General features: G+C 63.8%; 5 protein-coding genes across 7 annotated transcripts; 2 read left to right on the forward strand and 3 right to left on the reverse strand.

Annotated features, from left to right (window-relative positions):
* Positions 1 to 206: 206 nt before the first annotated feature.
* CHLRE_06g296450v5 (uncharacterized protein) lies at positions 207 to 6,022 on the reverse strand. 3 transcript variants are annotated; one of them, XM_043063511.1, is made up of 9 exons: positions 5,510 to 6,022; positions 4,674 to 4,715; positions 4,216 to 4,236; positions 3,840 to 3,890; positions 3,147 to 3,634; positions 2,807 to 2,962; positions 2,394 to 2,720; positions 1,865 to 1,994; positions 207 to 1,199 (listed from the first exon to the last, which is right to left on the reverse strand). In XM_043063511.1, exons 1-7 carry the CDS (start codon positions 5,721 to 5,723, stop codon positions 2,421 to 2,423), a joined length of 1,272 nt encoding a protein of 423 aa, XP_042924216.1. In that variant the 5' UTR covers positions 5,724 to 6,022; the 3' UTR covers positions 207 to 1,199; positions 1,865 to 1,994; positions 2,394 to 2,420. The 3 variants fall into 3 exon arrangements, with proteins under 3 accessions (XP_042924216.1, XP_042924217.1, XP_042924215.1); XM_043063510.1 differs by having other exon boundaries at positions 1,715 to 1,994; XM_043063509.1 differs by having other exon boundaries at positions 1,715 to 1,994; positions 4,216 to 4,269; positions 5,510 to 5,902.
* A 350-nt stretch (positions 6,023 to 6,372) lies between these two features.
* Positions 6,373 to 11,696, forward strand: CHLRE_06g296500v5 (uncharacterized protein). The gene is made up of 10 exons (XM_001691415.2): positions 6,373 to 7,563; positions 8,296 to 8,468; positions 8,758 to 8,838; positions 9,025 to 9,087; positions 9,434 to 9,532; positions 9,950 to 10,006; positions 10,183 to 10,263; positions 10,404 to 10,519; positions 10,721 to 10,937; positions 11,184 to 11,696. The coding sequence occupies exons 1-10, from the start codon at positions 6,642 to 6,644 to the stop codon at positions 11,331 to 11,333; spliced, it is 1,959 nt and encodes a 652-aa protein (XP_001691467.1). The 5' UTR covers positions 6,373 to 6,641; the 3' UTR covers positions 11,334 to 11,696.
* Positions 11,697 to 11,882: 186 nt separating this feature from the next.
* On the forward strand, positions 11,883 to 22,124 carry CHLRE_06g296550v5 (uncharacterized protein). Its single transcript, XM_043063512.1, has 12 exons — positions 11,883 to 12,304; positions 12,404 to 12,476; positions 12,776 to 12,810; positions 12,989 to 13,030; positions 13,216 to 13,284; positions 13,479 to 13,559; positions 13,842 to 13,907; positions 14,173 to 14,511; positions 14,707 to 14,796; positions 14,924 to 14,975; positions 15,157 to 15,371; positions 15,533 to 22,124. Exons 1-12 carry the CDS (start codon positions 12,158 to 12,160, stop codon positions 19,289 to 19,291), a joined length of 4,968 nt encoding a protein of 1,655 aa, XP_042924218.1. The 5' UTR covers positions 11,883 to 12,157; the 3' UTR covers positions 19,292 to 22,124.
* Positions 22,125 to 22,195: 71 nt separating this feature from the next.
* Positions 22,196 to 23,562, reverse strand: CHLRE_06g296600v5 (uncharacterized protein). The gene has a single exon (XM_001691268.2). It carries the CDS (start codon positions 23,426 to 23,428, stop codon positions 22,781 to 22,783), a length of 648 nt encoding a protein of 215 aa, XP_001691320.1. The 5' UTR covers positions 23,429 to 23,562; the 3' UTR covers positions 22,196 to 22,780.
* Positions 23,563 to 24,391: 829 nt separating this feature from the next.
* Positions 24,392 to 25,302, reverse strand: CHLRE_06g296650v5 (uncharacterized protein). The gene is made up of 3 exons (XM_043063513.1): positions 25,181 to 25,302; positions 24,983 to 25,093; positions 24,392 to 24,867 (listed from the first exon to the last, which is right to left on the reverse strand). The coding sequence occupies exons 1-3, from the start codon at positions 25,238 to 25,240 to the stop codon at positions 24,745 to 24,747; spliced, it is 294 nt and encodes a 97-aa protein (XP_042924219.1). The 5' UTR covers positions 25,241 to 25,302; the 3' UTR covers positions 24,392 to 24,744.
* Positions 25,303 to 25,313: the final 11 nt, after the last annotated feature.

A 25,313-nucleotide genomic window follows, 5' to 3' on the forward strand; every position in this document is an offset into this window, starting at 1 on the left:
GCATCATGCGGGCCAAGGACCTGACAGACAAGCTGGCCCCGTGGCCCGATACGCCTTGAGGCCGCAGGGCTATGATATGGAGATTGTGCACCGCCCTGGGATGAAACTCGTAAACGTAGACTGGCTGAGCTGAGCTGAGCTGGCTGGGACACCTGCTGGCGGCTAGGGCACCTGGCGGAGGACCCTGCATCGCGTTCCACTACTTGCACCCGTTATGATCCACGGTCCGTGCGCATCCACGGTGCCTCAAGGCAGACGGACCCAAGCTCAGACGCCCCGTCGGCGCCCCATTAGGTGGCTCTACAAAAGCCGTTGGTTACGGACCCGATGGGGGGCATGACAGCCGTCGCACCCACGGACCCTTGGCGCAAACTGCCCCTACCGCGTCTACGGACCCCATCCACCAACTGCCCCGTAACGTCGGCGCCGGTGTAAAGGGCCTACCTCTTGCCCCGATCAGTTACGGGGCTGGGCCCCCACATCCCAACGGCCCCGTAACGGCGACTTGGCTGCCATAGGGCAGCTGGTCTGCAAGTGCTGCGCAGCCCCCTACCTATGCCACACGCACATCACACACGACACAAACACACAGACGCACGTGCATGGTGCCGCTACCCGCTCTGCATTCTGTCATGGCGCCGTATGATGCATTTCGATTTTGCCATACGTGTTGTTCGCATGCCAGCACTAGGTTATTTGTGTGCACACAGTCGGCGTAACACACACGTCTGTGACAAGTGTTCCCTGGTCACGGGCAAAGGGGCTGAGCCCCTCTACAGTCTGAGGCCGAACAACCTCATCGCCCGGACATAGCCGGGGTCGATTTCAACAGGCACATAGCCAAACCGGGTGCCTAGCAATCGCGATGCCACGGCAGAGCCAATCGCAGCACAGTTGTCAACAGCCGCACTACTTGTCATGCCCCTACGCATGCCCTGCCAGCCCCACCGCGGACCGCTACCTAGACACCAGCCGGCTCCTCAGCCTGCGCACTTGCGCCGCTTCTTGGGCGGCGCTGCGCTCTCTTCCTCCACGTGGCCTTTCCCGCCCCCTCCGCTACCAAGATGCGCGCACGCGCCGCCGCCGCTGCCGCCGCCGCCGCTGCCGCCGCCAGTCTGCAGCGATGCAGGTCGCTTGTGCCCCAGCAGCATCTCCACCAGCGCGTGCCGGATGTCGGTTGCGGAGTTGACGTCACGTCCCTGCACCGTCGGGAGGGTAAAGTGAGTGCGTGCCTCTGAGCCCACGGCTGAACCCCACTGAGCGCCACTGAGCCCTCACCCACTGAGCCATGTCATCCACGTGTCATCCCCACTGAGCCAACGACTCACTGAGTCCCACACCCCTTAAAGATGACACATAACATTAGCACCAGGAAAGTGTCGCTGCGAACACGCTGCGCAGCGACGCCTTATTAGTACTAATGTTATGTGTCATCTTTATTAGAGGTGTGTGGGACTCAGCCCCACACCCCTGACGCAGGCAAAACTGGCTGGTTCTGTAGAACTTGGCGAGTGTGGTACCCAGTTTGCGCATAGCACTCAAGGCGTGTGTCATCCAGGAGACAGCCGCCGCCATGGCCACTACTATTACGTAGTCCACGGCCAGCAGCACCGGATCCACCCAGAGGCCAGGCGGGCAGCCGTGCGCACAAAGATGGCGGCCGGAAGGCCACAGCCCCCCCTCCGCAATCCACATCAGGCCGCGCCGCACCCACCGTGCCCGGGCTGCTGCTGCTGCCCTTGCAGCAGCCATCCAGCTGGCGCCCTGACTACTCCAGCAGCAGCCCGCTGAACGCGAACAGGTGCACCTGCAGCATCGTGTTCATGATGATGCCACCACCCCAGTAGCCACCACTGCAACCTACCAGTTGCGCGGCACCCCCGGTCTTACTACTCCACCGATGGCATGTACGGCGGCCCGCCGCACGCATCCAGGAGACTGGCCGCTCCATGACCGGCACCAGGACGACGGCCACCAGGTACAAGCACCGAATCCTGGTTGGGGTTACATGCATTAAGTTTTTTGGGGGGGGGCAGCACTGGGATGTGAGCGTCACCGCCGACAGCAGGCAGACGAGGACGTGCATGCATATGGGAGCGCTGGTTGCGTGGCCGGCTGTCGAGCACTGGTGGCACTGGCATCACAGCAGTGTCCGCATACATGTCACTTTAATCTACAATAACCCAGCGCCCTGACAATTGTAATCCCCACTGCACCCTGCTGTACACAGCGCACAGCCCCAAGACCCGGCGTCCAACTACTCACCCTGCTATTCGCTCTGCTGATGCAAGCACCCACACGCGGGGGCAGTGGGAGCCATCAGCGTTGCCACATAAAACATGAAAACCATACAAGCCATCCCTCATCTATCTAATGTATTGCCCGTATCTCACCCCGAAACCACGCATAGAAAGGCAGCGTCAGGGGCAGGACGGCGCGGGGGTCTGGGCCTCCTCGGGCGGTTGAGAAAAGTCTGCAGCTTGCGCCCACGAGCTGACCAGCTCCAGCTCCACCGACTCGCGCTCCTCTGGCGGCATGAAGGGCAGCACGGAGTCCAGCTGCTCCTGCAGCGCGGTCTCGCCACCAAACGCGGGGCTCAGGACCTGTTGCACGTGGCGCACGGTCTGCTGCTCCTCCTCGGGGAGTTGGTGCAGCTGCAGGTCGAGGCCCGCCCGCAGGCTGCCCGCCGCCCGCAGGTGCTGCGCCTGCAAGTAGTACGCCTGCACAGTAGAGCATCCATGACACGCGGCGGTAGGCGGCTGTAGTGATATGGTTTGACAAGAATGTGTAAGCTATATATACCTACCTGCGTCGGCGTCAGATTCTCCCACACAAACAAGCGCCTGTTGCGTAGCGTGTAGACGTTGTGCTTCCGGCCATCCGTCAGGTCCAAAAGCACCGGGCAGGGGCTGCAGGCATACGCCCCAAGCAGCTCCACGACCGCTTGGCGTTTGTGGGGTGCCTGTCAGTCCGAAAATCCGCATACAAGACTGTCTGTTGTCCCTACCTAACGCTTCATACGCACACGTAATTGCCCTTCTACTCGCGGACCGTTAGATGCACCCACACGCCGTACGGCGGCCAGACACACCTGGATGGCAGCATGAATGCACAGTGGGAACTGCGCTCACCCATGCGGCGCTCACCTTGATGTTGAGCTTGTGCTCATAGATGATCCGAAGTTGGTGCACAAGACTCCACTCCGTCAGGCCGTACGGGGCGACGCAGCCGGCAAAGCCGCCGGAGAAGGACTTCTCATCACATGTGAACTGCAAGAGCTTGCCCTTGCTGTGGGTATCGTACATCTCAAAACCGCCCAGCTCGTCAAACACGACGCCGAGCTTCTTCAGCTGCTGCTGGTGGTGCTGCAGGAGCGCTGGCGTCATGGCATCCTCACTGCAGCCCTCCTGTCGCACAAAGCTGGCGCATTCAGGTGTGCCTTCCGGCACCTGTGCCTCCTGCGGCGCCACCGCCTCGCCACGGACCGCCACCAGCTTGACACTCCTTATGAGGGTGTCCACGTCCTGGCTGCCCACTGAGGAGAAGGACTGAGGCTTGCGTGCACGCCGCTGCTTCGCCTCCATCTCAAGCCACGTCTCCCGTATTGCCGCACGTACAACTTCGCGCAGCGACTCTGTCCAAGGCAGCATACGACAGCATTTGGTAGGGATACGTCAGCACGAGCCTTCAATAAAAAGCACCCAAGCCCAAGCCCAAGCCCCAGCAAAGGCTTGATGCGATTCTGCCCTAGGCAATTACCCGTGTGTTCAGCGCGTGTTTACGAATTCACGCGTGCTCGGTCACCGTCCCGACCACTTTCGATGCCCATGAAACCTCACCGGCGTCTGCCTGCTCCGTGCTCCCCGCGGCGCTGGGGCCACCGGCTACGCCTGAAATGAGGGAGTGCGGCACAGGTGGCACGCAGCAGAGGTCGTCACCTGAAGGCAGCTGCAGTTGCTGTGACGCGCACCATTTTGGCTGTTGATACGACCCGCATAGTGACAGCAGAAACGACGTGCCATTTAGTCCCAAGCACTTGACCGGGTGTAGGCTGTCCCACCAGCCTGCCGGCCGCCCCTTGGCGCCACGCCTCGCACGCTGCTGGTGTTTCCACCCAGAACCCACCCGCCCCGATATGCGATGGCCCCACTCTACTGCCGATTCCCAAGAAACCGCGTGCCGACCCCCACCCTACAGCCTCGTGGCAATGCTCACCAGCAGCAGCCGGCAGCGAGCCTGCAGGGGTAGGCCGAACGGATACCAGTGAGACTGCAGCTTCAAGTTCGCGGGCAAACAACTGCATCAAGGATAGTCACCGGTCATTCGGGCAATCGGGCAATCGGTCGCCATTGGGACCCGCGCAGCCATTCCTGGGCAGAGGTAGATCCCCCGATCCTGGACAGAGGTAGATCCCCACTAACCGATGGTCAGCCTAAGACTAAGCCGCCGCATGATGCTGGTGTTTCTGCTCAGGCCAAGTCGCCAGTGAGCGAATCGATGGGCCATCCCAATGGCAAATGTTCCCCGGTCACGGGAAAAGGGGCTGAGCCCCTCCACAGTCTGAGGCCGAACAACCTCATCGCCCGGCTATCCTCATCGCCCGGACATAGCCGGGGTCGGTTTCCACAGGCACATAGCCAAACAGGTGCCCCTACAACCCAATGCAAACTCACCGACTCCTGCCGCGCTCCCCACGGCCAGGCCAGCCGCCGAGGCTGCATGACATGAGAGCGGTCGGGGGACACATGGATACTATGAGTTGCACGTCAAATTGCATAAATGCGATGCGCGGAACCGCGAACGGCGCTTGCGTTACGCTGCATGTCTCAGAGCGCGCGCGAGCTCTCCCAACCACCCAGCGACGCTTCCCAAGGCTTCCGCATACCGTAGCGCGCAACAACAACCCCAATGTGCTTTCAGGATTTTCATTGGATTTGGACTTGCCGTCGTAGCTGACTTCTGGGGTCGTCTCCAGACGTTTGTGACTTTGGGTATCAGGCCTAAGGGTTGGGACACTGTGCCATCTGCGCATCCTTTCATCTCTCGGGCTGTTGGTGAAGGCAGAATATTGCGCGTGCCGTATGACGCTGATTCCCCGCCTCCCTCGCCATGAGAGGTTGTGCGTGGTTGGTGGCTTTGTGCGTGGGCAGGATGCACGTGTGGGCGACCGTTCTAGTGCCTGGACGCTTGTGCCCTGGATAGTGCGTGCGCTGTGCGTGTGTGCTGCGGCGTGGACGTTTCCCGGCACCCCTGTGCCTAGGCTTGTGGCGTTGAGGCACAGAGGTGGGGCTCTGGCGGGTTGAGGCTTGGCTAGGACTCACTGTGCGCGGAGTCACACTGACTTTGACCGCGGGAGGGTTTGCAGCAAAGTCGGGGTTGGTGGAGTCAAGTTGGGCCCTGATAGCATGAGATGGCTTGGCGTCTTCGGGTGCTGGGACTGTCCCCTCTGTAACATCCGCATTCTTACACACGGCGGGGTGAGGTGTGTTCCGTCATCGGCTGTGCGCACCTTGCAGCGACAAGATGTGGTCAACGAGGCTCAGCGGCAGCTCAGAGGCTTGAAGGCCTTGATGAGTGGCACTCCGCAGGCTGTCGACGGTGCAATACCGTTGTTCCCACAGGATATCGAGATCGGCCTGCTGAAAGAGCTCCAGTTCAGCCCCGAAGTCCTTCAGGGCTGTTACAACGCTATGGCGCCGCGCAGCGGGAGCCACATTGCCCATTTCGTGGCCACGCGTGCACGGGCTCTAAGAGTGTATGTATCAAATAAATAAGAAGGCTGGATTCATTACGCTGGAATTAACGGGAGTCGCTGCTAGACAGGCTGCTGGTAGTGCCGACGACCCGCAGCCTTGGGGCCCAACGGAGCTGTATTTGATGTTTGTATTGCAAGTATCAATGGTCAATGCAGTGCGACGGACGGGGCGAGCGGGTTGCAAGCTTGCAACGCGTCTGATGCTGGATTCGGACCCCGCCAATCCGACAACAAAGCTTCTCCCCCACACCCCCGCTCAACGTCCAGCGTTGGCTTACCAGGCAGGTTAAAATGTTTGAAGACCTGCACTCGGGGGAACGCCTGCACGTCTAGGCACGTGGCGTCGTGTGCTGCTTGCACCGGACGGCTGCACAGCCCCGACCTGACCGTGCCACAGCCCCTTGCAGTTGCAGCTCCCCCCGTCGTCCCCACCCGGTTTTCGCGTGCACCACGGCCCCTCCTTCCTGGCTATCACAACTCCCCCACCCACTGTTTGATAGTAAGACTGCTTTGTGACGGGTTGCAATTCCTCGTGCGTCACAGGAAAACCGCCTCGACATCCTCACTCCGATCATTTAATTACCGAAGCAATTTATCAACATGCTGTGTTGTCCATAGCTAACTGCTGGGAGTCACCCGGAAAGCTTGGCTAATTGGTGGCACGATGCAAGTTGGAGACTGCGGATTTGCCAAACGACATCACTGCATATCATATCCGTGTGACGAGAAAAATATTTCGTAACGACATTGGCGCGGGTTGCTGCGCGTGAGGATTTTTCCAATCACTGTGCATCGGAACTGAAACACCAGCAGCGGGCTGCTGAGCCGATCAGCTGCGAACATCTATAACTCCCAGTCAGATAGATCGCATTACTCGGGTTGCACCATGGCGCCTGTAGGGCTTGACACGAGCAGCCCATCCAGCGGGTCCTCCTGGTTCAAAGTTGCAGCCATCGCAGCTGGCGTCACGCTCACAGCGGGTGTTGGCTATGTGATCTACAAGTACGTGCTGCTGCCGACGTTCGCGGAGGAGGAGGATTCGCCCGCGGAGGCCGCCCCGCTGTCGATGCAGTCGCTGCTCACCGGTGGCGCCGTGGGCGCCAAGCCGGCTGCCACTGGCCCGGTGCTCCCAGTGCGCAAGACGCCATCGCCGACTCCCGCCAAGGCGCGCGGCGGCCCGTCGCTTCCGGCGCGCAAGTCGCCGTCCGGAGCCACGGCTGCCGGCAAGGCTGCCACTGACGCCGAGGCCTCCGCCTCCGCCTCGGCAGCCACCGCAACCGCCACCACGGCCAAGGCCGCCGCGCCGGTCGCTGCCAACCTCAAGTCCTGCGGCTGCTGCTCGCAGCCGCTCAAGGCGGGCGGCCTGCCGCAGCGCTGCGGGCAGTGCAAGGCCGTGTACTACTGCTCTGCAGCCTGCCAGAAGAAGCACTGGCCCGAGCACAAAGCCGCCTGCGCCAAGCCCGGCGCGGCCGACAAGCCCGCATCACCCTCCGAAGAAGCCGCCGCCGACGCCGCCGCAGAAGAGGTCGTCGCGGAGCCCGCGGCCGAGGCCGAGGCCGCCAGCACCAGCGGCCCCGGTACAAGCAGCAACAGGGAGGCTGAGGCCAGCGGCAGCGGCAGCAGCGTAGCCGACAAGGACGCTGGGGAGGGTGCCAGCAGCAGTGCCGGCGACGCCGGCGCCTCTGGCTCGGCGGCGGCGGGCGGCGGCTTGCAGAGCGCGCTGGTGGAGGTGCTGCGTCAGGCGGCTGAGAAGGGCGCGGGCACCCTGGACGGCGCGTTTGAGGAGGCGGTGATGCACTTCCTGGGGGGTGAGGCAGGGGAGCGCGGGGGGCGGTGGGTGGGTGGGTGGGTGGATGGGTGGATGGGTGGGTGGGTGCGGGGGCGGTGTGGTGCACTTCAGTAAGTATCCAAAGGGGGGACACCATTCCCGACGATAACCCTGAGACAAGATGGCTCATGACAGTACACGCAAGGTCACCGCGACTGGCGGTAATACTCGAGTATGGCGTTGGCGGGGATTGCGCCGGGCGAGCAGCTAAGGAGGCGATATAAGTGAGGGGTGTTGTGGCAGTGGGAATGGGGTTTGGTTGGTTGGGATGTGGGTTGGCAGGAGGTCAACGGGGCAGAGGAGTGTAGAGGAGTCAGCAGGCGGCGTTTTGTGTGTGTGTAATTTGAGTGTCTTTGAACCAATCCCGTAAGGAAACAGTCGCGCTGCAAGGAGGGGGGGGTTACATTCATGATGATGTATGAAGGGGACCAGATCGTTGGCCGCGCGGGATCCTACGTGGTAGCTCACGTCATTCTCAAGCACTCATTCCTGCCCCGCCCCGCCGCTGCACCAGCGTGCCAGGCTACTACACCGCTTTTTCTTAATCACTCGCGCATGCAGTCGCCCCCGCCGACGCCTTCACTTCTTAAGTCATCATGCATGTACCCCCCCCCCCCGCCACACACACACAGACTCTCCCTGTCTCTCGCTCACACACACACACAATGTTTTCCTTGTGCTCTCTAAACACACACTTGCACACTGCGCGCAGGCAAGCTGGCCACGGCGCTGTCCGCCTTCGGCTCGCTGCAGGCCGCCGCGCGGCAGGCGGGCCGCTCAGACCTGGTGCTGGAGCTGCACAAGTGGCTGGGGCACACGCACACCAAGCTGGGCAACTTCAACGCGGCGGCGGACGCATTCAACGCCGGCATCGACGCAGCCAAGGTGGGACGTGGCCGGCGTGGGGTGGGGCACGGCGTGGGGTACGGCTTGGAGGCTATAGGGGGGGTTGTAAATACCAGCCCAAACTAGGGGGGGGGTAGTTCATTCCAAAACCCAAGCAAGCCAACCGGGGGGGGGAGGGTTTCTGCGCCCCTGCTGTTGCCATAGAGTCTCCGCTTTCCGGCCCCTCGCTGTCTCATTTATTCCGTGACCCTCCCTCCCCCCCCACCCGCAATCCCTGCCTCCCGCCCTGCCTGCCTGCCTGCCTGCCTGCCTGCCTGCCTCCCTGCAGGCCGCCAAGAACACGGCTGCACGTGTGGACAACTCCATCGGCCTGGGCAACCTGTGGAAGATGGCGGGGCAGCTGACCAAGGTGCGGCAGGGGGGAATGCGGCGTGTGTGTGTGTGTGTGTGTGTGTGGTGTGTGTGTGCGCGCACTGGAGACACTAGGAGATGGGTGGTGCGGGTATCTGGGTGTACGGGAAGCGGGGGGCAGCGTGTGTGTGTGTGTGTGTTTGTGTGTGCCCCTCTTCAGGCCGCTCCACCCTCCACCCCGCAGGCGGCTGAGGTGCTGAAGGAGGCGCTGTTGGTGGCGCAGGAGGAGGACAGCGCGGGCATGCAGGTGTGGCCCGCGGGGGGTGGGGGGTGGCAAGGATGTTTGGAAAAGCGATTCAGGCGTGAGGGAGCGGGGCGGGGCGGGGCGGGGCCCGTCGGGGAGCGGGGCAGAAGCGGGGCTGCGGCGAGAAGCGGGGCTGCGGCGGCTGAACAGCCCCCTGCAATGCAGTATGAGAGGAGGGGTGAGGGCCACGGGTGAGGGCTGTCGGTATGGGCCTGTTCATCAGTGTGGGGCGGCTCGCGGCCTGTGCAACACTGGGCCTGGACCAGCGGCCCCTGCAGCCACGGCTACTCACGCCCGTCATGGCCGGCCGCCCCCTCCCTACTCCCACATCCCGTGTCGCACGCCGCAGTCCGAGGTGCTTGTGGCTCTGGGCAATGTGGTGATGTCGGTGGACGCCGAGGAGGGCCTGGCGTGCCTACAGATCGCGGTCAAGCTGCGCGAGGACGAGGTGGGGGTGGGCTAGTTCATTTCAATCCCAAAGAATCTAAGACCCGGGGGAGAAAGAGAGCGAGAGCTAGGGAGAGTGTGAAATTGTGTGTTGGGCGATCTGCACCTTCCCATCATGCAGCAAGGGATGAAGGGGTTGTGGCCTGGATGGGAGGGAGGGCGGAGGAGCGGCGTGAGTGTGAAGGGTGGGAGAAGGGCGGCATGGGGCATTGCCGCGGAGCGCCGCGGCTCCTGGATACCGGTAGTTGCTGTGTTGATGGGTCGGTTGCGTCTCCGGGTTGCGCCGGGTCCTCGCGCTGATGTGGAAACGTCTTCTTGCTCCCAATGCACACACTTACACACACACTTGCGCGCGCGCACACACACACACACACACACACACACACACACACGCACACACGCGTACATACACACGCAGGTGGCCAAGGCCGCGGAGACGGGCGACCGCGCCGCCATGGCCACTGGCATGATGCAGGTGGGTGGGGTGGGCGGGGTGGGTGGCTGTGGGCTGATGGGGATGTCGTTTACGGTGAGGCAGTGGGTGACTGCTGTGGCAATAAACGGTTCTACCTGATGTTGCTGCGGTCTGTCTGGCTGCACGTCCGACCTGTTGCTGCCTGCCTGCCTGCCTGCCTGCCTGTCGGGCTGCAGGCGGCTGCGGCCATGGTCAACATGGCAGCGGCGCTGTTCGCCACTCGCCGCTTCGAGCAGTCCAAGCAGGCGTACGAGCAGGTGCGGGGCTGGCGTGTCTGTTGGCGTGGGTGGTGTGGGACTCTGCCATTCGCGTCCTCCTGCCTCGCTCTTGCCGCCTGCCTCCCTCTCCTCCTGACGCTATCCGACTCGTTGTCCACATTGTTAACAACGTCCTACAGGCCATGGAGATCTTTGAGCTGATGGAGGACCACGACAAGGTCATCCAGGTCTTGATCAACCTGGCCAACCTGGCGGAGCTGCAGCTGGACACCCCGGGCGAGGCGCTGGAGATCCGGTGAGGCGGCATGGGTGGTAGGGCTCGGGTGGGGGTGCGGCTGCGGCTGCGGCTGCGGGTGCGGGTGCGGGTGCGGGTGCGGGTGCGGGTGATCAGATGAGGGGTTGAGCTCTGGGTAAAAAGTATGGAGAGCTCTTGGGGATGGCATCCCCTCTTTCCCACCCGCCCACGTCGGCACCCACTCACCTGCTCCCCCCACAGCAAGAAGCTGAACGCGGCTCTGAAGGAGGCGGGCCACTCGGGCATTGCCGGCGGCGCCGCCACGTCGCCGTGCGGCGTGTGCCAGAGGCCCATTGAGGTACTCAAGGCGCGGGCCCGGGGCGCGGCGGGCGAGGAGGGCGGCGGCGCCATGGTGGTGCTGGGCTGCATGCACGTGCAGCACGACGCCTGCTTCAAGCTGCACTGCGACCAGTCCAAGGTGAGGGACTGAGGGTGTACACGTGTGTGTGGTTGTGTGTATGTAAGATGAGTGAGTGTGTGTGGCTGTCGGTGTGTGCGTGTGTGCGTGTGTGGGTATTCGCCGTTTGGCACCTTTCCCAGGGAGCAATGAGTCTCCCGAGCTGGGGTAGGGTAGCTTGTTGCGGTCGGGAAACCCATTCATACCCAACGCATGGAGTTGCAGTGCTGCTAAGTGTGCTTGCTTGGCTGGTGTCTGCCCCCACAGGAGAGCTCTGCGGCCGTGGCGGCCGCGGCGGAGGCAGCTGCCAAGGGAGGCGAGGCCGCGGCGGCCATTGCCGCTGTGGCGGCCAGCCCGGGTGCCAAGCGCACCACCACCTGCCCCACCTGCAAGGCGCCTGTGCCCGTGATGACTTAGAAGGATCAGGCGGCTTTTAGGCGCGATGTGCTCGTGTAGGGTGTAGCATGGGTGGATGGGGGCAGGAAGGGAGTTTGGGGGGCGCAGGGCAGGATGAGCAGCCGGGTGCATGAGGAAGGGGGCTGATGCAAGGGTTGGGTGATATGGAGACTTAAGCGAAGTAAGCAGGGGCACAGGGGCACTCAGCCGGGAGCAGGCGGTTGGAGGTGTGATGAGCAGAGGAATGGCTCATGGCTGTTGTGACTTGTGAGAGAGTATGGTGCGCAATGCGGTGCGGGCATGCCTTGCCTTTTGCTTTGACGCTGCAGATGCAGGCCTCTCATGCGGAGTTGCAAGCCATCCGTTATGTAACATGCTCTCATGCGCTGCGCCTATGCGCATTTGCCAGTGGTTGACAATATGGACAGTGATCTCGGTCAAATGCGCGGCAGACGGTAGGGCTGGGAACAGAAGTCCGGGGGGGGGGGGGGGGGGGCGGCACGCAGGCGGCAAGGGGCGCGGGTGATCCGCGCGATTGCCGAAACCTCACATGAAGCGCTCAGCGACGCCGCCGTCGCTGTTTCAAGACATACATGATCAACGACCGAGAAGCAATAGTTTCCTCGTGTAGCTCGCTGGAACACCACAGACGTTAGCTGCAACTGTCTGTCCCTCCTTTTTGCTGCAGCAAGCGCCGGCTGGCCCGCCGGCCAGCTTGGCCCTAACTGGTGGAATGCATGCTTTAAGCTATCGTTAGACGCCAGCACAGGCGTCGTCAGTGCGGCTGTGACCGCGCATTTGCGCAAGCGCAGGACAGGGGCAAGCAGAACATCGGGCGCGGCGAGATGCCGCTCTCGGGCGCGAGCAGCTTCTCGGCTGGACGGGCTGGGATCTTGCCGCAGCCGCTGGGTCGGCTCCAAAAGGTCCTAGTCATTGGCGCAGGTGTATCGGGCCTGCAGACAGCCCGCCAGCTGCTAAAGCTCGGTGTGCAGGTGCGGCTGCTTTTGGAGTTTTACGCATGTTGGCCCTGTTGGCTGTCGCGCGGGCGCTTTTTGGCCTCAACCGTCCTCGGCCTTTTATCGTGACATCAGGTGCTGCTGCTGGAAGCAAACAGCGAGATTGGCGGCGTCTGGTGCAGCAACTACGTCGGATATGGCCTGCAGGGTAAGCGGTAGCGGGTTTCACAAGCGCGGGATGCCGGACAGCAGAACAGGTGGGAGGCGGCCGCGGCGTCGGTTCGAGCGGGCCAGTCGCCGGCGCGGCGTCGCTAGTTCGCTACCGGCCATGACGCGGAGAGTCAGCATGATCTATGTATTGACGGCACATAATAGCGGGCTCCGTGGCCATCGTGTGCGAGGGGCAGGGGCGTGCCGGCAGTGGCCGCTCGAGTACCGTATGCGGTGAGCAGCTTGAATGGCGGGCATTCTGAGCACGCGCCCTTGGATGCTGCCCCCACGCCGCAGTGCCATGGAAGCTTTACGAGTTCGCGGAGTTTCCGGTGAGCAGCAGCCGAGCTTGCGCTCTGACCCGGGCTGGGCACCGCGGCCGCAGCCTACCAGGCCTCCCCATGTTGCACACAGCCAGGTCACTCCCGCACCATCCCCCCTGGGTCTTGGTTCAACACTTCAACTGGGTTTGGAGTAAACGAAAGCCCCACTGCGGTCGTCGCCTTGCAGTGGCCGGACCACCCCGCGAATGACTACCCCACTGGCCAGGAGGTGAGCAGCCTGTGTGTGTGGGGCGGGTGGCGAGGCGACCAGCCGTGGGCGGCCCTGCGCATCATGCACTCGCGTCATCGAGTGGCTCTAGGAGTGCGGTGCTTTGCGGCCTTTATCTACCTGTGTGTTCCAGCCTTCAATATTTAACACGCCTCACGCCCTGGCCGTGATGACCATTCACGCAGGTCCACGACTACGTGTTGGCATACGCGCAGCACTTTGACCTGCTGCGACACGTGCGCCTGAACTCCAAGGTGTGCACCTTAATCAGTGGGAGGCTGGGGCCAGGCGTGGCAGTATGGGGCGCGCGTGGTCACTAGCAGGGGCGCTTAAGCACCGCACCGTAGCACCATCCACCAGTGTGGAGCTGCTGCCCGCTGCCGCCCGCCTTTGAATTGCCAATTGGAGTGAGTAAAAAGTCACAAACATCCCACTGCGCGCTGTGCAGCTGCTGCGGCTGCGCTGGGATGAGGAGTCGCGCACATGGGGCGCTGTGTACATGGACACCACCACCAGCAAGTTCTACAAGGTGGGGGGATGGGTACATGTCTCGGTGTATGCGTGTTTTGTGTCAGGGAAACAGAGCGAGTGCACGCCCGTCGTATGTGCGCGTGTGTATGTCAGCGGCGTGCGCCGCGGGCCGCCCGACACGCATTCGGGGTGGGCTATGGCAGGCAGCATCGCCGCTGCACTTGCGGTCCGTCTGCAGCCGTCGCCAGCGCGGCTTTGCAAGGCCACAACACTTGTGCCCCCCGCCCCCTGCCGCCTGCGTCGCCGTGCCGCGCCTCCCTGCGCGCACTGCCTGCTGCAGCTGAGTGCGGACTACGTGGTGGTCTGCACCGGCATCTACTCCAACCCCTACATCCCAGCCTACCCGGTGCGTGTGGGGTGTGCGCCTGGCGACGTGGCAGCGGCATGCGGTCTGCGGTGGCGGCCAGTCGAGCTGATGCCGCACCCCGTGCGCACTAGTCCAGTCCCGGGATGCAAGTATAGTTGCCCTCCACAGGCACCTCGGCAGCTCATCACTTTCTTTTTATGCCTTTATGTCACGACCCTCCCGCTCCCGCTTCCCACTTCACACACTCGCTCACACGACAACTCTCCCGCTCCCGCTCCCTCGCCTGCACACCAAAACGCTGCAGGGCGCGGGCGACTTTGTGGGCACCCAGCTGCACGCCAAGGACTTCACGGACTACTCGGTCACCCGCGGCCGCCGCGTGCTCATCGTGGGCGCGGGCAAGACCGCGCTCGACTGCATGTCGGGCCTGGTGTCGGCCAACACCGCCGCCTCCGTGACCATGCTGTACCGCAAGTCGCACTGGCCGGTGCCGCGCTCGCTGCTGGGCGTCTCCATCCGGCGGCTGATGTTCAACCGGACCATGGCCAACATGCTGCCGCCCTACTACACCGCGGGAAAGCTGGAGCGTGCCAGCGCCGTGGTGACCAAGCCGCTGCGGCGCCTGTTCTGGAAGGGGCTGGAGGTGCGCTAGCGAGGCAGGCTCCAGAAGGTCGTCGTGCGTTTCTGCTTGAGGAGAACAATCAAAACAAGAGCGGTCCCTCAGCAGCCCAACGTGATGCGCATGCGTGCAAGCGAATCACCCAGGACACACAACCGTAACCTGCTCGCTGTGCGTATCGCAGCCTGTGTTTAAGGTGCCGTGTGTCTTTGCGCGCAGTGCCTCATCGCGCGCCAGTTCCCCGCCGCCACCAAAAACCAGCCCGCCGTGCCGCTGCCCGGCGACCTCTTCCACGGCGGCCAGATCCTGGTGCGTGTCGCTGCGGTGGTTGCCTAGCTAGCTGGGGACATGTACGGCGGCTTGATTCCTGCCCGTTATGACATCGAATATGACTTGCGCGTTTGTTCTCATCCTCCCGCTTTGCTGTGCCGCACAGGACGACCGAGTGGACCTGCAGCTGGAGGCCGACGGCTGCCGCATGTTGCGAGGTGAGCCGGCGGTGGGCTAGATGTTGTGTGGGGCTGGGGCAGTTTGAAGGTGAGTTCTGTGGACAGTCGGGCAATGCATTCGGCATGTGAAGTGTTAACGCGGTGTGGCAAGCTCGATCCGATCATGTCCTGTTCACGAACCTGAGGCGCGCGCGCGACAACGTATGGGCGTGGACTGTAGGCGAGGTCAACCGCTTCGTGCGCAACGGCGTGATCCTGCAAGACAACAGCTTCCTGCCCGCGGACGTGGTGTTGTACTGCACCGGGTACGAAAAGACGTACGACTACTTTGACGGCGAGATGCGGTCGCGGCTGGGGCTGCAGAAGGACGGACTGTACCTCTACCGCAACTGCCTGCCACCGGGCGTGCCGCAGCTGGCCTTTGTGGGCAGCGAGGTGCGTTCCCGTTGTTCGACTTGTGTTGCTCGCTGGGTCTGTTGTGGCACTCACATGTGTCCCTGCTGCGTGTGGCGCATTGTGGTGCCTACCAACATGTCCGCTGTTGATGCCTCTGCCTTGAAATAGATCCTGTCCTGTCCTCTTGTGCAAACCAACAGGTGTCGACCTACAACAACATCCTGAGCAGCGGCCTGCAGGCGCTGTGGCTCGCGCACGTGCTGACCGGGCGCGTCACGCTGCCGCCGCCGCACGCCATGCACGAGGACGTCCGGGCGCAGCAGCGCTGGCGGCGAGAGGTGATGCCGCCGCAGCGCACGCGCGGCGCCGTCGTCATGTTGTACATGAGCCAGTTCCACGACCAGCTTATGGCGGACATGGGGCACAGCCCGCGGCGCAAGGGCGCAAACGTGGTGGCCGAGTGCTTCGGCGTCTACTCGGCCGCGGATTACGCCCCAGTGGTGGAGGGCTGTGACGGCCCGCTGCTTGCGGCCATGGCGGAGCAGTGCCGGGCCGCGGAAGCCTTCGCCGCGCACGGCGCGCGGAGCTGCGCACGCGAGCAGGAGCAGGCGTCTCAGCAGCGGCAGCAAGAGCAGTGGCAGCAGCAACAGCGGGAGCAAGAGCAGGCGGAGGCGGCGGCGGCGGCCACGTATGCGTCGTGGCAGGGCGGCGAGGGGGTTCAGTCGCCGCCGTCCGCCGCCAGCTCGCGCCGCCACCTGCTGCGCCAGCCTTCTGCCGCCGCCGCCGCGGCCGCCGCTCGGGACGCTGAGCTGCTGAGCCCCAGCCGCAGGGGTGGCGGGACCAGGGGCAACACGCCGCCGCGCCCCGTGACGACCCCTGCCTTCGGCGGGCCTGCGGTCCGACCCGCCCGGGCGTCGAGCGCTCGCGTGCGCAACGTGAACAGCCCAGCTGCAGGCGCACTTTACGATCCGCCGCACCCCTCTACAGTTAGCGGCGCCGCCACCCGCGGCCCCGTCCGGAGTGGCGGCAGCCACAGCGCCTACGCCTACCCCTGCCTGCCGTCGGGGCACCCGAACATGCACCACCACCATCCCTACGCCTTCACGCCCAGTAGCAGCAGCGGCCGCGGCTCATTCGCCCACAGCCGGCCGCCGCTGCTGGGGCTGTCACCGACCAGCCCGTACGGCCACCCGCACCCAGACAGCGCCAGTGGCCGTGTCAGCGTGGGGACCTCAGACATGGGCACCTCAGGGCCGAGTTTCGCAGACAGCGCTAGCATACGGACTCGGACCAGCCCTTGGGGCGCTTCAGGTGGGGGCGGTGGCGGCGGCAGCGTACTTTTCGGTGGCGGCGGTGGCGGCGGCGGCGCCGGAACCCTGCCACTAGGTGCGGGAGGCGACGGCGGCAGCAGCGGCTACGGCAGTGCCACGTCCTCATGCGCGCAGTCGTGCGGCGGCGTGCCGCCAGGTGCGGCCGCGGCGGCCGCCCTGATGTCGCTGCCTGAGGCGCCGCGGCAGCAGCAGTCCCCACAGCCGGTGCCATTGGCAGCAGCTGTGACGCCCGGTCAGACCTGGTCAGGTGCGGGCGGGGCGGCGGCGCCCCGCCGCCAGCAGTCGCACAACGCGCAGCAGGCATACCTGCAGCACCAGCACCAGCAGCACGCACAGTGTGCCGAAGTGCGCGTTAGCGGCGGCGGTGCCGGCGACAGCCTGCCCACCTCGCCGCCAGAGGCATGGCGTGCGGCGCCGCGCCTGGCGCCGCCGCCGCGGGCAGCGGCTGGCGCGCCTGACCCGCTGCGGCCGCCGCTGCCTGGCGGCGTGCTGTGCTCACAGAGCGCCTCCCGTGGCCAGGCGCATGGCGTTGCAATGCGCAGCTGCGATGACGTCATGTTGGCACGCATTGCCGCCGCCGGCGCCTCCACCGGATCGAGTAGCTTAGGTGCCGGCGGCGCCGGCCCCTTCGGCAAGGTCCCAACGAGCGCCGGCACCGCAACTGCTGCAGGTGTGAGGAGCGGCCCTGCGCCGCCCTCAACCGCCAGCAGCGCCGGCGCGGCGATGTTTCCGGCGGTGGTGGCGTTTGCTGCGGCGGCCGCCGCAGCTGCTACTGCCTCGGCGATGGCGGCCGCGGCTGGCGCGCCGGCACCGTGGATGCAACAGCTGCAGCAACAGCAACCACAGCAGCAGCACCCCAACCAGCGGCACGAGCCAGCGGCTTGGCCCTCAGCGCTTCCGGAGGCCGCTGCGCACGAACCGTACCGGGCGGCTGGGTCTGCTGGGTCCGAGGCGGCCCTCGCCTCGATCCCGGAGGCATCCCACGCCGCAGGCCTTCTCAGCCGCGCCGGCCACGGCTGTGCTGGTTCTGCCCCAGCGGCGGCTCCTGCCTCCGCAGCGGCGTTCGCCGCTCCTGCCTCCGCAGCTCCATACCTGGCGCAGGCTCAGTGCAGTCCGCTGCTGCCGGAGGAGCGCAGGAGAGCGGCGGCCACAGCCGCTGGCGGCGCAGCCACAGGCGGCAGCGCCGGTGCGGTGGACAGCGCTTCCGGGAGTGCGCCGGCGCCGGTAGCAGCACAGGGCCCAGCGGAGGCGCAGGCGCAGCAGAGCGGTGCATATGCTGCGGGTGTTGTTGAAGGAGATGGGGACACGGAGGGCAGTGCTGCGGACACTGCGGCGGGCGGTCCGGCTGCTGGCGGCACCATTGCGCCGGCCACGCCGCAGCAGGCCGCCGCCACGCAGCGCCTGCCCGGCCCCGACGACAGTGCGGTCCACCAGCAAGCGCAGCGTCAGCACCACCAGTCACAGATGCGACAACACCAGGACCTGCAGCAACAGCAGCAGCAGCAGCAGCAACAACAGGCGCTGCAGCAACAGCAGCAACAACAGCAACAGCAGCAACAGCAGCCGGGGTCGCCACATGCTGCCGCTGCGGCAACTCCAACAGCCGCCGGCGCAGGCGATGGCGTCGAGCCGTCCACGGCCTCTGCGCCCGCCCCGTCGACCGCCGCGTCGTCACACAGCGAGGCACCGAGCCCACACAGCTTCGAGCCGCCGTCCGCAGCCCCGGCTAGGCTGCCGCGTGGGCCAGCCTCAGCATCAGCCCCGCAGACCAGCCACTACTCACCTGCCGACACAAGCCTGCTGATGAGCTCCCTGCCGCCGCTGGCCGCACCGCCGCCGGGCTCCTCGGCGCGGGGCAGGGACAGGCGGGGCAGCAGGCACGCGCTGGAGTCCATGCCAGGTCCAGACGTGGCGACAGCGGCGTCGCTGTCGATGCTGCCGCTGCCGCCCGTGCTGGAGCGGGAGCAGCCGCCGCAGCTGCAACAGCAGCCGCGGTCGAGGCGGGGCACGCCGAGGCGGCGGCGGTCCACGCTTGCCGCGCTGCCGGCAGACCTTGCGGCTGCCGCGCCGCCGGCGTCGGCCGCGCCGCCCATGCCCCCTTTCACCGTGTCGGTCGGCCGCGTGCCGCTGCGGCCCTTTGGCGCCATGGGCCCGTTTCCCACAGCCAACAACAACGGGAACGGCAGCGGCGTCAGCAGCGCCGGCTCTTCATCTATGCTGTACGACCGGCGCCGTCTGAGCAGCAGCAGCCTCGGCGGCCTGATGGTGCTGGGCCCGGGGCCCGCCGCCACCAACAGCGCCGGCACGCCTAGCTACTCGCCAAAGCGGCTGGCGCCGGCAGGCTGGCATGGTGGCGGAACCGGCGGCTCCTCCGTGGCCCTTCCGCCGTCGCAGCACCGCTGGCGCCGGTCGGCGGGCCGCTTTTCGCTGGACTGGGGCTGCCTGCCGCCGTCGACGGCAGCCGCCGCAGCGGCGTACCTCGCAGCCCTGGCGTCTGGCAGTGCGGGCGGCGTGTCGCGCGCAGCCACGGTGGCGGGTGGGGCGCTGGAGGTGACGGGGAAGGCGGCAGGGGCGGGCGATGCGACTGCCGCGGCGGAGCAAGCTGGCCAGGCGCCGGGGGCGAGTTAGACGCGCAGGCTGGGATGGGATCACGGAAAGCATAGGGTGGGTTGTGTATTGAAATTTGTCCAGGCGCCCTTGAGAGGCGGAGGCACGACCGACGGAACAACAAGTGTTCTCCGGTCACGACGGAATAGAAATGCCAAGAAAAGTAGAGCATTAGAGGACAGCGAGTGCATGTTGTGTGTTCATGACACTGGATTACTGGAGCCAGGGCATTAAGGCGGCAAACTTGATCTGGCTTTCATGTGTACGGTATGGAGCTGTAAATGTCCTTGCGTACAGAGCAGTGCATGACACGAGTGCAGACCCGGCAGGATTTGTTCACGCGTAACATGTCGGTGCATGTTCAGGGTAGGCCTCTGTTGCGTCTAGGCCTGAACCCGTGTGTGTTTGGCAAGTTGGCAAGACAGGCGCGCTGTATCTTTCAGAGATGGGACGCGGCGTGGCGCATACTGCCCGCCGCGTGTGTGTTTTTGTTGTTGGAGAAGGCGATGTTGTGCAGCAGGCTGATCATTGTCCAAAGGTTTTGACATTGCGGGCCAGTGGCATTGTCAGGCTGCGGTGCGCGAGCGTGTGGATGTGGTCATGTGTATGTGGGGCTGTGAAAGGACAGAGCGAGTCGGACAGACGTGTTCTTGACCGGTACGTAGCTGTATGTTTGTACGTCATGCATATGTACCTGCGCTACTATTTTGATCGACTGGAGTTGGCGCTGTGTGTTTCAGATTCGCACTGTTTGCTGGGTTGCATGGACATGTGTGGTGTGCACGAGGTGTGCGGCAACACTGACGCACACAGCAGACACGCTGAGGTATGGCACGTCGATCTCCTTTGCGAGGGGCTGTAGGCCTTCGGTCCTCACAAGGCACAGGCAACAATCATGCATTATATTGGTAATGCGCACCCCAGTTGCTGGGCGATGCAGAGTTTCCTCACAACATTACCGTTTAGCATTTAATTCGGAGAAGGAGCCGGGATTTGATGAGCACTGGGCGGCGCGGCGCCCAACAGCTGGAGGCGTTCTCTAGGACCCTCGGTGGCGCATGTCAGTGCGATGAGAGGCGCCCGGGGCATCCCTTTCGTATGATACATGTGTGCGTATGTGAGTGTGACTGCGCTGGCATGCAGCAGGGCAGGCTACATAGCAGGGCACTGCGCGCGTGGACAGGGCTTGACTTGGAAATCGGAATACCGTAACAAACATGTGCGCAGCGCGGACTTGCAGCAGCAAGGGCGGAGGCAGGTGCATTAGGCAATGCTAGAATTCCGGTATTTCTGCGGGAGCAAGGCGGTGCCGGTGCATGTGTGCCGTGCCGGGGTGTCGGCATGTAGCAGCGCGGTCCTGGAGGCTGGAGCGTGCGTGTCACTGCGGAGAGCAGCTGCAAGGGGGACACGGCCCTGAGGCATGGCCCCGAGGGTGGACGGAGAGTAAACGCATTGCCGCATGGTTCGCGATTGCGCCATGTTAGAGTGATGTAGCATGACCGGCGTCGGGGAGGGTTGGAGTTGGGGGCAAGCAAGCGAGGGGCAGCCGGGATGGCGGTGCCCGGAATGGCTTGGACTGCCCGGCACTCTGGACTTGGTCATCACTGGTATCGCTTTCACGGGCGATGCTATGTAGAGCTAGTGAGTTGAACCGGAACTATGAATCTACGAGAACGTCAATGGAGGGGTCTGTGCGCGTTCGGTGGTACATGGGAGACGATGTCCGGGGGGGGCCGCAGTCTTGCTAGCAATAAGAAATGCTGTCGTGCTGCGGACTAGAACGCTGCCCAAGCCAGTCACAACAGTGTCCATAGCAGAGTGGGCGAGCATTATCGCCTGCGCCACCTGAATAAATTCCTAGAAAGATACGTGGCGACGAAGACAGCGGGTTGGCTGAGACGGCCCGCTACCTGCTGTGCACGTGTGTGTATAGTGCTCCAGGTTGCAAGTCAGACGTTCCGCCCAACAGTACGTGCTTGCCTCAGAAAATGTCAATGGCGTAACTACTCTGTTTATGTATTGCTTTTGGCGACGTGGGGCGTGTCATCATGCAGCCTGCAAGTGGTGGCTGGCGTGGTCAGGTGTGTGCGTGTGCGTGCGCCCCAGTCGAGGAGGCGCAGCAGCATGCAGCATAATCGATGCGCACAGTGCGCTAGGGGCCATGTCATTCTTGCTGCGCCAGGTGCCAAATGCCGAGCTTGCACTGAGATTGAGGCCTGGATGTGCGCAGAGCCCCATAAACGATGCGGCGGCAGTGGCGCTATGGAATGCGTGGTTGCAGACGCGCAGTCGTCAGGGACAGGGGTCGCAGCCTCGCAGGGGCGGGGCACGCGGGTGTGCCATTACCGATCGCTTGCATGAGGAGAGGTCGGCAGGACGGCAACTGAGAAGCAAGTAAGGCTTGGCCGGGCAAACAAACATGGGACATGGAGCATGAAGCAGTGCGTGCGCGTCATTGAGGCGCACCCCGACCGTGCTGTCCCAAGAAAATTCCGAGCACCACGTGTGGCCGGGCGGCACGTGTGCTGTGTTGCAAGTGTACGGCCTATGAGTAGAGAAGCAAGAAGCAAGCCGGGCGGAACTTGATTGCTACCGCGGAGAGCTGTTTGCCGTGGGGCTTTGCTGGGAATCCAGGATGTCCCCGTGGCGGCGGTACAACCCCGTGCTACGGTTTGCTGCCCGGCATGACGCATACTGTTGTTGCTTGGCGTGGTGGCAGCGGGACCCGGTGCATGAGAGTACGGTAGACACGGCGACAAGAGCTGGCAATCGGAAGCGCCTGCAGCACACCGGCTTGTGCGTGCGGTGACGGTAACTGTTACGTTCTGTAGGACGAATGTGCGCTGTTGAACCTGCTGGGCATGCCACGCGACACACGCCCACCTGCAGGGAACCCCTCCCCCACCTGGACCCGGCCACCTTGCGTCGGTTTCAGTGTTACACATACATGCACAAATACACGTCAAATGGGGCACAGCGCCTATCCATCCGCCCACACATTCGTCGCACAGCCCGCCACCTGCCATTACACCAGCTGCGTAGAGTCACATCGTACAGTCCGCACGCCCAGCCTGCATGCTTTCTCCTACGGGATTTGGGGTTGAAGGGCGGCCCTCCACTCACGGCTCACAATCTTGAGATTGGCCTGCAGCCGAAAGCAACTCGAAAACCATACTGAAGGTCCCAGCCCCCAAAGACCAAGCCATGCGGCGACATAGTTCGTCTGCACTAGAGCTCCAGTCAAAACTATAGTCGATAGCCCTGATCCGAGCTATGCAGCGCGCAAGATTAATGCATCCAGCTTTCGCCACCTAGCACATCCTGGCTGACCTCAAGTCCACCTCCTGCTGAAGCACTCCCGTTCATCCCTGCGGCTTGACGTTTACACAAAGCCCCGCAGAAGGCCGCCGCACGCCGTGTGGCCTCCAACTCCTACGCCCAAATGCGCCACGGCCTGCTTCCTCTCACCCCAACCCCCGACCCCCAACCCGCTGCTCCGTACGCATCTCTCTACTTGGCCGCCGCCGCGGGCAGCCCCTGCAGCTTCTCAAGGTACTGCGCCACCACACGCTCCGTCGTGTCCACGATCGCCTGCGTCTGCGTCTCAATCTCGATGTTCACGCTGTCGCCCACGCTCTTGACGCCGAACACCGTCACGCGAACGGTCTCCGGGATCAGGTACACGCTGAACTTGTCCTCCCACACCTCGCCGATGGTGAGGCTGCAGCCGTCCACCGCGATGTAGCCCTTCGGCAGGACATACTTCATGAACGCGGGGTTGCTGAGCTGGAACGTCAGGCGCCGGTTATTCTCCGTCTGCTCCACCGCGGCGATGCTGGCCGTGCAGTGCACGTGGCCGCTGACGTTGTGCCCCCCGATCTCGTCACCCACCCGGGCGGACCGCTCGAAGTTGACCACGCTGCCCTGCTGCAGGCCGCCCAGGTTTGTGGCACGGAGGGTCTCCATCATCACATCGAAGCCCAGCGTGTCACCGGCGATGTGCGTGACTGTCAGGCAGGTGCCATTGATAGCGACGCTAGCGCCGATCTTCACCCCATCCGCCTTGCCAGCGGGAAAGCTAATTTCCAGCGACGAGAATTTGTCCTGGCGGTCCACCTTCGCGATAGTGGCCGTCCCTTGCACAATGCCAGTGAACATGTTGACTATTGTTAAAGCACCACGACGGGTCCTAGTCGGCTTAGCAACCGAGTTCGCGAAGTTTGGCGACCGACGAGCGGCGGCAAAGGGCCGAATGCCCTGTGCGCAACGCAGGGACTGCATGCTGTTTGCAACGAATAGTGAAGGCCATTATTGGTGCTGTGCGACTTTATGACCATGGGCACACGCGTGTGTTTGTTCATCCCGCGTGTCACCAGCGTGTTTAGCGACCTGGTGCCAGCCAGGGGTGCCAGTCTCGATCCGCCCGGCTGCCCCCTAGGCTGCATGTGGGATTTGGGGAGCAAGATCTGTCTTTCTAGCGTGTTGCCCCTTACGAGTTACGACTCGCTGCTTCTTGCGTGACCCCTGAGGTTGGGCATTCGATGGCAGACAGGGATGCTAACGGCAGAACCCTGATGGCGGAGGGAGTGAGGGACGCTGAATGCGTCAGCAGCTTGTCTGGAAGTGATGAAGCTTCACTACTCCAGACCACCTTCGCCAGCGGACTGTCACTGTCCAGCCGACCGGGGGCATCCAAAGCAAGGGTATCTGAGGACTGAGGCTCTCTCACACTCCGCCGGGTTGCCACACGAAGCAATCATGTGTTTGGTCCACGCCTAGAACAGGCGACAACCGGAACAGCGTACGCGCGCTAGCACTTAACAGGCAGCCGTGCTGACAGCTCCTCACATTACGGACCTAGGCCGGGCGGCAAGCTTTGCAATCGGGAAGCGCTCCCTCCTATCTCCTCTATCCACTAGCCGCACCCCCATCATCATACCACCGCCACCTTGCCGCCAGCGCTTGGGGGGCCTGGGCAGTGCGGCTCGCCATGGTGAGCCATCCTCGATGCATGCGGTGACGAGTCTGATGTTGGCCGCCGCCACAAGGTCGTGGTGCCTGTTGTGCGTGTGAGCAGACATGCAGGTTCTAACTGGGACCCCGTTCTGTAGAAGATCGGCGCCCTGCATTGAATTACATTGCCCTCCACGGGTGTGACATGCCCCCATGGTGTATTAGGGCCATCCGTGGCTGTCGCCAACGCAAACTTTGCCATTACAACAAGGAGGTGGCTGCCTTATGGCAGGAAAAGGGCTGATCCCGGGTCGTTATCAACCCCGCCACCTTGACGCGGGCGCCTACTAAGCACACGCCTCTATGTTGGGGGCCTTTGGCATCCCCGCAAATCCGGACGTGGCCGGTTGGGTGGGGTGCACAGTCCGTGCTAACCCGCAGCTAACAAACTAGTCACGTCACTCGCCGCCAATCGACACGTGCACCCTCAGCCCCACGCCCTGCTAGCGCCGTTCAGGCTCTCAGCCCGGCCCCGCCGCCGCCGGCGGCCATGGCGGCCGCTGCAGCTTGGTCGGCCGCTCGAAGCCCATCAGCTTCAGCAGGAGGAGCACACGGATCACGTTGGCGGCGGAGACGTCGCGGTTCTGGGGATGGGGAACGGGGAGGAAGAGGAGAGCGCACATGAGCTGTCTCAGCCGTCAACCTGTCAATCAATCCGTCCCCAGTGCCCAGCCGTCCCCGCACATGCACGGTCCTCACCCAGGTCGTCAAGCAGTCGTTGCAGACTTTGACCGACCAGGGCCGCTGCCCCTCCTTCAGCCCCCCAAGCCGCTTGATGGCCATCTCCTGACACCCGCAGTTGTAGCAGGTCTGCATGGTCGGGAGGGTAGGAGGGAGGGGGGCCACAATAGGGCTTCCGCTAAAGCCAGGCATAAACCCAGCGGCCCACCCACCCACCAGCCCACCTTTCTCCTCCTCCGCCTTCTCAGCTTCGTCTCGGCGCCGCTTCGGTGCCATGGCTGGTCCGAACGCGTCCACTGGGGGTTGCGCCCGGACCAGGAAGAAAGAGGCGTGAGAGCGAGCCGCTACA

This window comes from Chlamydomonas reinhardtii, chromosome 6 (genome assembly GCF_000002595.2).
Source record: "Chlamydomonas reinhardtii strain CC-503 cw92 mt+ chromosome 6, whole genome shotgun sequence".
In the NCBI taxonomy this organism is placed as follows: Eukaryota; Viridiplantae; Chlorophyta; class Chlorophyceae; order Chlamydomonadales; family Chlamydomonadaceae; genus Chlamydomonas; species Chlamydomonas reinhardtii.